Source organism: Branchiostoma belcheri, unplaced genomic scaffold (assembly GCF_001625305.1).
Source record: "Branchiostoma belcheri isolate BF01 breed outbred unplaced genomic scaffold, Haploidv18h27 scaffold91, whole genome shotgun sequence".
Classification (NCBI taxonomy): domain Eukaryota; kingdom Metazoa; phylum Chordata; class Leptocardii; order Amphioxiformes; family Branchiostomatidae; genus Branchiostoma; species Branchiostoma belcheri.
The window spans coordinates 449,045-460,860 of record NW_017804587.1 but is presented as its reverse complement, the minus strand read 5'-3'; the positions used below and the strand labels follow the sequence as shown (position 1 = coordinate 460,860).

Sequence of the window (11,816 nt, the reverse complement as noted above, 5' to 3'; positions counted from 1 at the left end):
AAAGGTCAAAGGTGAGGGGTCATTACAGGAGATGACCTTCTGGCTTACACATGTTATGAAAGTCCAAAACAAGTATTTTCCGTATTTCTCGTTAATTTTAGGGGCCTCTCGAAAAGTATAGTTCTTACTCGTTCATTGATGTTCATAAAAAGATAACAGAAATTTGGAATAACTACAGAAAACATGTTTATGCCGAAATTCGGACGCGTCTGTGGGTCTTGCATGACGCTTCTCATCCAAAGAGAGCCCACTTTTCTTGGAAGATGCTGTTACCTAGGAAACCAAGGATGCAGGAATTTCTCCACCAGTCAGAGAAGACCTTACATTATGAAGGCGTGGCAGCTGAGAGAGTATGGCAGCAACAAGAACTTCAGGTGTGCTTGTTTCTTTTCATTTTTATGAACTTCAAGTTACATGGAAAAAGGTAAATGCACATACGCGCACACACACACACACACACACACACACACACACACACACACACCGACAGTCACACAGACAGACACGTTCGAACACACACTCACACACACACACACAAGACATAACACACACGCGCGCACGCGCACACACACAGACATACACACACACACACACACACACACAGACATACACACACACAGACATACACACACACGCGCGCGCGCACACACACACACACACACACAGACAGACACACACATTATACATGTATATAGAGAGAGATGACATGATGATGATAGTGAGAGATGTGAAGGTAAACATTCTGTATTTGCTGCTTGCAAATGTTACCTTTTTAGTTCATCCATCCCTCCAAACATGTAACGTTAATATTCTTTCTTTATTCCAATCATCTCTCCAATCATTCTCTCAGGTTTACAGACAATGCCCCGATGCCCCCGATTATGTATCCAAACCAGATCATTGTGCAGGTGTGTGCTGCCAGTGTCAACCCCCTAGACGTGATGATGAGAGGTAAGTAATTTACTCTCCATTAAGTTCCACAGTAGGAAGCTTCAGGCCTGATTTACACAAGGGCAAAAACTGCATACGCCAAAAAGCAGTTACTTAAGCAACTGGATATGATTTTGGAAATGGTCAGACGTTTCAGGTAGCATCCATTAACTATTTTGCTGTTTGTATGTGACTGTATGTATGTTACTTGTTTATAATGTATGATACAGGGCCCCACTGAAAAGCAGTGTTACCATTGAGTGGATAAAAATGATGGAAAATAAAAAAAAAGTAAGAATAAAAATTCAGCATAACTCATAATATTCACAAGTTGTTTTGTTTCCCCACCTTTGCAGAAGGTTACGGGGCGGCCATGTTGAACAGGCAGCGTGACCCGACCGGCGTTCTGCCCTTCATGGACCCCAACGTCAACGAACTTCCCCTGGTCCTGGGGCGGGACTGTTCCGGCATCGTCATGGAGACAGGACTCAACGTGAAGGAATACAAACCTGGAGAAGAAGTATGTCAGTTTTTTTTTCTAATTTGGTAGCCAAGGCTCAAAATACTGAGACTATTATAATGCAGTTTAACAGCACTGCACCCAAAATTGGAGCTGTGCTCTCTACTTTATTATATGTTGTGCGTGTACCTAAATTTTTTCTGTGTACTTTTAAGTACTTAAAAGTTTCTAGTACACCAGAGCACCTATTACCAGAAATGAATTTCAAGCACTGATAACCATCTCCAAGTAGTAGGCTATGGTGTTCCTTTTGTTTGGTTATTTGTGAAAAGTATAACTTAAGAAGCTATATGAATGAATGAATGAATGAATGAATGAATGAATGAATGAATGAATGAATGAATGAATGAATGAATGAATGAATGAATGAATGAATGAATGAATGAATGAATGAATGAATGAATGAATGAATGAATGAATGAATGAATGAATGAATGAATGAATGAATGAATGAATGAATGAATGAATGAATGAATGAATGAATGAATGTGTTATGAATACAGGTATTTTCTTGTTTTTCCCCACGCTCGATAAATGAAAGTTGCTAGGTCAGATACACCCTCGTTAAAGAGCCACTTAATTCTATTTTCATCTCTTTCCCATATGATATCAGGTGATTTTGTATAAATTTTACGAAACATATTTTCTCGAAGTGGATTTTATGATTTTCATTACTATGTCATATATGTGTGAATCAGTGAAGGGCTAGAAACTTCCTATATAGGAACTGCAGATCTTTGTATCTTTTCTTTTTGTCATGATATTGTATAAGTTTTATATTTCATAGCAGTCCAGCTGAATAATAGATATTTTAGAATTCTTATGGTTTCTGGAGTAATTTAGCTCTGATTGATTATATGCAAATACTTACTGCAACAGTAAGAAACAACTTGAACACTCCCAATGTCATTATGAACTTTGTAAGATTAGTTAAGAGAAAAAAGTTGATTATAGAACAAAAATACTGTACAAAATCTGCAAGGCCCACTATCCAATATCATTAGGGAGACATAGGCTTGAAAATATGTTTGACTGGCAAAAGAAGAGATCATAATTATACTAGTAAGCAAAAGCACAGAAGCCCCAGATGATGGGTTGACTAACACCTGTGCAGTAGCTGAACCTAGTACATGCAGATGATGGTGGAAAACACACCTTGTTGCCGGGTGCTGTTTCTATCTATATTTGACTTCTAATTAGAATGTTTTTGACAGGAGGTCCTTCAGGCATATTGCAATTAAGATTCTCATTGTGTAGCTTGGGTTGTGTCGTGGTTGCTGGCAGAGCTTTCTAGAAATACTTGAAATACTCCTCAATAGCTGTTGGGAAAACCAATCTGTGGCTCCCATACAGATCATTGCTTATACAATAGCAGAGCTGCTTGAAAGAATCAAGCATGGCATGATTGACATGTGCGTGGGACTTCTGTTCACTCCAGCTGTTTCAGTGAAGTTGTTTTTCTGCGAGACTGATGTATAGATATTATTCATGTTCAACTTCTCCCAGTAAACAGAATAATATGTTTTTCACTCTCATCTCCAGAGGTTCAGGTTGTGGACTGTGGGCTTCTTGCTTGGTACAGGCCAATATTCAAGACCCTAAGGATACTGCCAGTGGTAGAAATACTTTTTTTACAGTGTTCTGCAATATTGTAGATGAGTCAAAATTTCATTCTGCAATTTGGAAACACTTTCTGCAAAAACACAAGCCACCAGTGGTCACCACACTATTAAACACAATATATTTTTAACTCCTGATCTTCATCAACATGTACAATGTATTCTTCAACAGCGAAAGTCACTTTGTAAGATGGCAGCCAACATGTTGCTTTGAAAATGTTTTTCTAATGTTTAATGATATTACTTTAATTTGATGCCAAAGATACTCAGACTACAGTACATAATAATATTTGTTATGATCTTGTTGGTATGACCGCATTGCAGAGGTTTAAGCTTTGGCTTATTTTGATGTGTTTTAAATATTTTTATTAGGCTCTCTTTTCTGTACTTGACAATGTATCAATTTTTTTGGCAACTGCCCGGCCAACTTTTGACCTAACTCTGAGTGTGTGTGGCTTGGGCTACTGTCGTGGTTGTTGGCAAAGCTACTCCTCATGAGCTGTTGTTGGGAAAACCAATCTGCCGCCTCCATGCAGATTGATAATACAATTATAGCAGAGCTGCTTGTCAATGAAAGAATCTACCGCAGCATGATTGTCACCACGTTTCACTCCTGCGGTTTCAGTGACGTCGTCTTCCCGGCAGGACTTCTCTATAGAAATTACTCCTATTCAGCTTCTCCCAGTAAACAAAATGATGTGTTTTTCACAACCATCTCAGAAGGTTCCAATAGCTGGGGTCTATAACCTAAAGGATACTACCAATGGTAGAAATACTTCTTTTTGGTGTTCTGCTGTATTGCAGAGAAGTCAAAATTTCGTTCTGCAATTTGGAAACACTTTCTACAAAAATACAGGCCTCCATACTACAACCTTCTCCATCTTAATATTGCCTATGTTTACATTACTGTAGTATGATATTTCTTTGATGCTAAAAATATCAGTCGTTAATATATGATATTTGTTGGTATGACTGTGTTGAAAAGGTGTTACGGTGCAGTTTAGTAGCAATTCCAATGGTATGAAGTTTATTAAATACTCCACTACAGCATCCAACTGTACAATTGTCAAATGCAGGCTTAGTGTTGTGCACATTGCATGTTCTTTTTGTGTACCTGTGTGTATGTAATTGCTCTGTGTTTTTTCTTGTATCATTAATATAATTGTAAGATCAACGTGATTCATTGCCATGTTGATTGATTTCAATGAAATTGATTGAAATAAAGTCCTCCCTTCCTTAGGTGTGGGTAGCTGTGAACCCCTACAAGATGGGCACACATGCAGAGTTTGTAGTGGTCACCAACAGCGAGGTAAGCATGGTTACAAGTAGCAAGCATCACTTTGACTGTCTGGACTTTAAGATCAGGGCTCCAGTGTATTTTAGTTTTAGTGTATCGGGTCATCATGCTATTATTTGTAACTACCACTGTGACAGTAACATTTTGCTTATTTGCAACTAGTGTAACTGTACTTTTCTAGTGTCAAGTAATAATAACCTTAGGCCACACCAATTTAATTTCTTGGTTAACGGATTCGCCGCTTCATTTTTTTCTGATTTGCAAATAAAAATAAAAATCCAGAATCAACTGCAAAATGCTCATATTTTGCCCTGAACAGTTGAAAACAGACCTTTTCATCCTAGTTGTTACAGTTATTCCATCTTTCAATGCAATGGTATCATTAAAAGTTCAAAATTCATTGTTTAAATTTTGAACCAGCCTGGTGTGTTGACTTCATGGCTCCTATCTTACCATTTTGGGCCATAATACGATGCCTAGGCCTGTTTTTATTTTTTTTTCGCACGCCCGCTCCATTATTTTTGTAGAAAAATCCGTTAACCAAGAAATTAAATTGGTGTGGCCTTATAATGTTAGTACTACTACTACTATGGCAATCACTCGTGATCTTTATTTGTAATCAGATACAGATTCATGTACAGATACATAGTCATGCACAGATACAGATTCATGTACAGATATACAGACTTTCCGAGTATGATGACCGTGTCAGTCCCTACACCTGAGTGAGGGTCACAGTTGACACGGTAGCCTTCGCGTGGATTCGCTATAATGTTAGTATTACCCTCCAAACTGACAAAAACCCTACCTTACCTGTGGTCAAGAAATGATATTGTCCCGCCTTGAGTACCCTCAGAATGCCACGTTTTTCCAAAACCTCCTGACTGTGGAAGGGTCAGAATCCTCCTTCTGCACCATCCCCCTTGATTGGTTGCTTTGCTGCCTTGCCAGTACGCTGATATAAAAACCTGGCTAGAACACTGAAGATTCACTTCAAATGGCTGGATAAGACAGTCTAAAGTTTAAGTCAGCATCTTAGCTAACTGTGTGGTGTATTAAGCGTGAATGCAACTTTGTTGTACTGTATGATATTGATACATCTAGTATTATGTATGTGACAATTTAACATTTCAATAAATCTACCAGCTCAGCTATTATTTGTTCTTTTCTTCCTTCATTTTCTGACTGTCCTACAGATTTCTCATAAGCCGAGGTCGTTGACCCACGTACAAGCAGCCTCCATCCCTTACTCAGGACTGACGGCCTGGGCGTCACTGGTCACCCAGGGGGGACTGAACGAGAAGACAGCTAAGGGGAAAAGGTGACGGCCTCGTCCTTTGTCGTACCATCTTAAGGTATCATGCCTGTAGCCAGGATTTTGCTTGGGGGGTTCTTCCCACTGTCTGAGGGGGCAGAGTTCCCTGGGAGGGTGGTTGGGCACGCCCCCCCCTGGAAAATTTTGAAAATCAAACCTTCTAAAATGGCATTTCCTGTGTATTTTTGAGAGAACTTCAAAGGAAAAATCAGAGATATTTTTAGAGGATTTTAGCCCTGTTGGTGATACAAATCAGACTACCTTATCAAGAAAAATATTGGACCTTTAGATAAAAAGTCCTTTGAGCCATGTGTGTGTGTGTGTGTGTGGGGTTTCTTCCCAAACCCCAGAATCCCCCCTGCCTATGGGCATGGGTATTCTTTGGCCACAGACCACTTCTGGGCATTGAACTGACGCTCACTGAAGTAGCATCTCTTCTCTTCTAAGTCAGAAACATCAGGCTTTAAGCAAGCTTGACTCACTGACTGAATAGGTGAAGCAGAGGTTACGAAGGCTTGTTGAAAAAATCCCTACCCCATTATAGGCTGGAGTAGTTTGATCCAGTCCAGTCACATTGGGAAGGACCCCTACTGTTGGGATAGTCCTACATGCGTCTTACAAAGTTTGGCCGTCTAGTTGAGGAAAAAACTTAGAGTCTAATAATTGTTATTGATGGCTGGTTTTGTCACAATCTGTTTGAAAATTCTCACTATAACATCAAAATGATCTGATGGCCTGTGACATAATGTTGCTGCACTGCATCTCCTGTGGACAAAGCATGAATTTTAAAAGGTGAAGTGTCTAGTGGTCATTGGAGTTTGCAAGTGTTCTGCAACTAAGATGTTCAAGACTGATTTCTGCTTGTCTCTTCTCAGGGTGTTGATCCTTGGGGGTTCCGGAGGTGTGGGAACATTTGCTGTACAGGTGAGAACCACAAGGTTGAGGGTTCGAAGCCCAGTCTCGTCATTTTATCAGAGTGCCACTGTTAGTGTTAGCTTTTAAATGGATTGAACATTAAGCCATTATTGCCATATTTAATGGGTACCAATTCATTTATAAGAGAAGTGGTTACAAACAGACTTGTGTTCATTCAAACATGTCCATTCATTATCTGTGTTGTATTTACCTCCTCAGGCAAAATTAGGCAAACACACCTGTCCTTGGTACTGAACACTATGCTGAACACCATCCACACAGGCAAATATACCTGTCCTTGGTATTTAATACCATCCACACACAAACATACCTGTCCTTGGTGCTGAACACCATCCACACAGGCAAACATATCTGTCCTTGGTGCTGAACACTATTCACACACATGCTCTCTCTCTCACACACACACACACACACACACACACACACACACACACACAGGCTAACATTCCTGTCGTAGTGCTTAACACTATCCAAACACTTAAACATTAGGCAAACATTCCTGTCCTTAGTGCTGATCTAACATTTTTCTGGTCCCCAGTTGTTGAAGGCATGGGGAGCCCATGTGACCACAACGTGCTCCAGGGATGCCATTCCCATGCTGACATCTCTAGGAGCTGACGACATCGTTAATTACCAGGCCCAGGATGTTAGGGAACACCTGAAGAGACTCAATAAGTAAGGAAAACCTATTTTTGTCTGGTTACAATGTGGCGTCGCACAGTGTAATGGCAGATTGTTTGGCCCAGAACACAGAGGTCCTTGGTTCGAATCCTATCATGTCATCTATCTATAAGGAGAGGGTTTTTGATTTATTGAAATTGCAACAGTGCAATACACGTGGGACAAAGGCAGCTATTGCTGGTGTTGTGTTCCACACATAGAAACAAATACAGGACAGGCAATACTCATTTTCACTTGAGTTAAGTGGGGAAAGCCGTGTAAAATGCCTTTCCCAGGGGCACAAGATTGATGGCATGTCAGGGCTCGAACCCGAGACCTCTTGGTTCCGAGTCGAGCATGCTGCCGTTGTGCCACACGACCCCACTGTGTGGTTCTACAAGGGTTGAGCTCTGCCTTTCAGTACCATGCCGTAGACACAGTGGATTAACAACCCACTGCCATTACGGCTTAAAAAAACTATGGGACTACCTTTTTTTTAACTTTTATGTTCTCAGCCACACGGTTTTCAATTTCATCTCTCGTCTCAGATATTATTTGTCACTCCCTTCCCCACAAGCAAATGGAGGGACATGTCCTGGAGACAAGCCTGGTCCTGATGCATTAGTTTTACATTGTTTACAATTCTTAGCTACATGCACTAACCCTATTTTCCAGGGCTTCAAGACTTTTTTTCCTTTTCCCGAGTACAAAGTTCCTGATGCTTCTGAATACACAGAGCTATTTTGATCCAGGCATGCAAACATGTTTGAAGTAAAAAAGACGAGGATTCAGAGGGTTTTACATTTTTGAAGTGCTTTAATTTTTTTTTTCATCTCCAAAGTGCACAAAGTCATATCTTTAATCAAACCATTTCTTGTACAGAATATCACAGGTACATTTTACATACCTACGTGCAGTATCCACTGACAATGTTCTCAAGTATGGAACAAATATTTGGAGACCTAGATACAGATTCTGATGCTTCAATAATAATCCAAACATCTTTAAATGAAGATAACTTTACATATATACATCTTTATATCTACATCACACAATTATATTTGACATCTCTTGTGAAAAGATTTCAGATTCTACAAATATTTACAATGCTTCATTTTTTAAAATGAAAAGTGCAGAATATCATAGCCTTCCCACATAACCTCTGATAAATGTGTACAGCCCACAGAAGATCAAATCAGAAGAAAAGATTTAGAACTCACCAATTATTGTATGTAGCTGTTCTCTATATCTGGGCCAGTTCTACCATGACATAAGTTTCATTGTTCCAAGTGATCCTTTGCCGGGGTGAAGGTTGTTCTGTCAATGCCATGGCCAGGTTGACGGGTATTGCTGTGCTCCGTGGCGGGCCGGTCTGTCGGTGTGTTTTGTTCAGCTGCACGTGTGGCGCCTCCCTGCATGTATGTGGCGTTTGGCGGCACCTGTTGTACATCCTGTGGATTGTCCCGGTTACCCCGTATCATGGAGACAAGTGCAGTCAGCCCCCGGTAGATGGCCGTCATGTTTTTCCTGATTCCCTTCCTCAAGTCTGGTGTGCAGACGATGCTTACGATTGGGTTGATTGCTGAGTTGAAGGTCATTATCAGAACAATTCCAGGTGGTCCGGTTGGCAGTGAGCAGTTCACCCTATTGCGGCATATCGGAAAGAGCACAAGAGGTAAGAGCCAGAAGATAAACGCGACCACCACATGAGCGATTACTGTCTTTATCTTGTTCAGACTTCTCTGGTACTTTCTTTCTGCCCTGTTTTGCGCCATATTGTTCGGCTGATTTTGCCCTGCCTGATTTTGTGCCGGATTGTGACGCTGTCCCAGAGTATTGCCTTGAACTGGCTGCCCACCTGCTGTCCTGTTCTTTGGGCGTTGTTTCAATGCGATGAATGCACTTGTAGTTGCGAACAATGCAGTGATAGCCAGGAGTACCATCGTTGCTCCTGTGATGCCCATCTGGGAGGTGTGGTAAAAGCTGGAACAGTTTGATGTGGGCATGTCCAGACAATTCCAACCCATACTGGGTGTTAGACTCATCAAGCACAGGATAAGCCACGATGTTGTGATAGCAAAACCCGCAATAGGCTTGGCATTGTGAGCTTGATTGTGGAAGAATATGGGATGCCTGACAGCCACATATGAGTTTAGTGACTGAAGGGCCAAAGCAGATGCAGACAGGATCTGAGTACTTATCATTACAGTTTTCATGTTCATTTTGCTGTACAGACTGGTCACTTCCATCTGGCCTGCTGTAGAATAGAACAGAAGGGCCATGCCTGCAACCATGTCTGCCATGGAGAGATTTGCCAAGTAGATGAAGTATGCCTTATGCAGTTCTCGGTTTCCAATAATGCCCGAGAGCACAACTGTGTTGGCGATGATGATGAAAACTGCTACCACCAAACAGAAGACTGTCATCTCAGTTCTCCCAGACTCATCAAAGTACATGGAGCAGGCTTCTTCAGCCTGGCTGTAGGGCACGGTCTGGTTCCTTAAGTACCATAGGACACAGAGCAACCGCCCAGCAAACTCAGGAACTAATGTCTCGTTTAAGTCCAAGGGAAGGGACGCAGAGCTGTTATTGAACATGGTGGAGCTAATTTTGGTCAAGATGTGAGGTGGCTTAAAGCAGTGCTCGTCTGTGGTGCTGCTGGTGACTGGAAGTTTAGCTAGATCGGGAAGCCTGTCAGTTCTGAGTGCCGAAGGAAACTGTCACCACAAAAACCATCCAAGACAAAATCAATGCATTCTCACCGGTGGAATGTTGTCTGAGAGATAGTTGACCTCAGTAGGATGTAAGATGGCTAAGCAGCACGCGTCTCTGGTGTCGCTTGTGACTACCGGTAGAAGGAGGCAGAATGTAGACGCACCCGATCAGGAAGGCTGTCAGTTCTGAGAGTGCGAGGAGTGAGCCAGTGCTAAACTTGCGCATGCGTCGTGAGTTTTGTCGTGGGTGTTGCCTTCTTTGGTCATATGTGTACGCTTTCTTCATGATCGTATTCAAAATTGTGCCAATCAGCGGCCAGTGTCGTGTTGATCAGATATTCTGCTGAAAGTTGCTATGGGGCATTTTACCATGGGTACTGGCTTGTTTACCGATGATTACATTATAGTGAACCGTGTGCATTAATAGCATCCCGCTGGCAATGATTGTCAGGCACAGTAGGAAAAATATACCTGCAGTCATCGTGGCTACTTCCTTGCAGACAGGTTTTGTACGGTGTCACAAGTATAACAACTTCAGGCCACACCAATTTAATTTGTTGGTTCTCGGATTTTTTCAGAAAAAATATGAAGCGACAGGGCGAAAAAAAATAAAAATAAAAACAGGTCTAGGCATCCTATTATAGCCCCAAATGCTACAATATGAGCCATGAAGTCAACAAAAAAGGCTGGGTTAAAATTTAAAGTATAAATTTTGAACTTTTAATCAAACCACTTCATTGATAGATGGAAAAAACTGTAACAACTAGGAAGAAAAGGACTTTCCTCAACTGTTGGGGGCAAAATATGAGCATTTTTGAGTTGATTCAGAACCAGAATCTTTTTTTTTTTCAAATCAGAACCAACAAATTAAATTGGTGTGGCCTCAAGATAAAAATTAACTTATATTTTGTCAAAGGACAAAATGATACATGATACCAGAATGGTTTCACTGTTGATGAATCTTAATATTCATTCAAACTTTTCACATACAGGAAGTCACTAATATTTTGCCCTCCCGACAAAAAGACTTCAATATGCTGTGACTTGCATACTAAAGACATTACATGTAACTAAAACGGTAGTTTGTTTTGTCACTGAGTCTGTATTATTGCCAGTAATGTGGGAAAGTTTGGTGAGACCTCTTTTTAAAATGTGCTTGTATGAGGTGTGAGGCAAGCATTGGAATTGGGGACATCTCCTCCTAGAGTCTGCGACCCTTACCTGAGAGGTACAGACACAGATGGCTTACGGATTTGAACCCATAACTGAATCTCATGGCCCAGAAGTAGGGTCAATACCCACTAGACTACTGCGTGCTTAAGTGAAAACCGGCCTGGCACCTATGTACCTAGACCAAGTGACCAGTGACTGGCTAGTGTAAGGATACAATATACACCCCCACAAACTATTGGACGAGTCCGGTCAGAGGTCACGGACTGCATATGTTCTGACAAGAATACATTTCATATCCCAGCACTTCTCGCATCTTCATTCCTGGAGTGATTACTTATAAGTTCCAATATCTTCACCAACTGGACACTTACATTGGTGGCAGCGGTGTCTGGCTTCGAACTCCCGCCAGCTCTGTCTTGTGGATCGCATTTGGAGCACATTGCCGACCGACGTTCGAGCGCCCCCCTCCCCCACCTGGTTGACTCGTGTCTACCCTGCTCTACCAAGACTCCAGGTATGGCTAACCTCCATCCGTTTACGCTAGAAGACGATGAGGAAATTACCTTTCCACGGCTGCGACCACTGTTGTCACCTTCAGAAATTTCCCCCATTCAATCCCGTGGCGCATCCGGTGTCCGAACTGCAACCACCC

General features: G+C 41.5%; 2 protein-coding genes across 2 annotated transcripts in view; one reads left to right on the top strand and one right to left on the bottom strand.

Annotated features, from left to right (window-relative positions):
- The first annotated feature begins 17 nt into the window (after positions 1–17).
- Positions 18–11,816, top strand: part of LOC109488059 (reticulon-4-interacting protein 1 homolog, mitochondrial-like) — a 16,038-nt gene continuing 4,239 nt past the window's right edge. Inside the window, exons 1-7 of the mRNA XM_019792208.1 lie at positions 18–374; positions 851–951; positions 1,287–1,450; positions 4,310–4,378; positions 5,563–5,687; positions 6,557–6,605; positions 7,156–7,292. Of these exons, the coding sequence (XP_019647767.1) occupies positions 184–374; positions 851–951; positions 1,287–1,450; positions 4,310–4,378; positions 5,563–5,687; positions 6,557–6,605; positions 7,156–7,292 (836 nt within the window). The 5' untranslated portion in view covers positions 18–183. The remainder of the gene's footprint in view (positions 375–850; positions 952–1,286; positions 1,451–4,309; positions 4,379–5,562; positions 5,688–6,556; positions 6,606–7,155; positions 7,293–11,816) is intronic.
- Positions 8,414–10,108, bottom strand: LOC109488058 (sphingosine 1-phosphate receptor 5-like). Its single transcript, XM_019792207.1, has one exon. It carries the CDS (start codon positions 9,872–9,874, stop codon positions 8,555–8,557), a length of 1,320 nt encoding a protein of 439 aa, XP_019647766.1. The 5' UTR covers positions 9,875–10,108; the 3' UTR covers positions 8,414–8,554.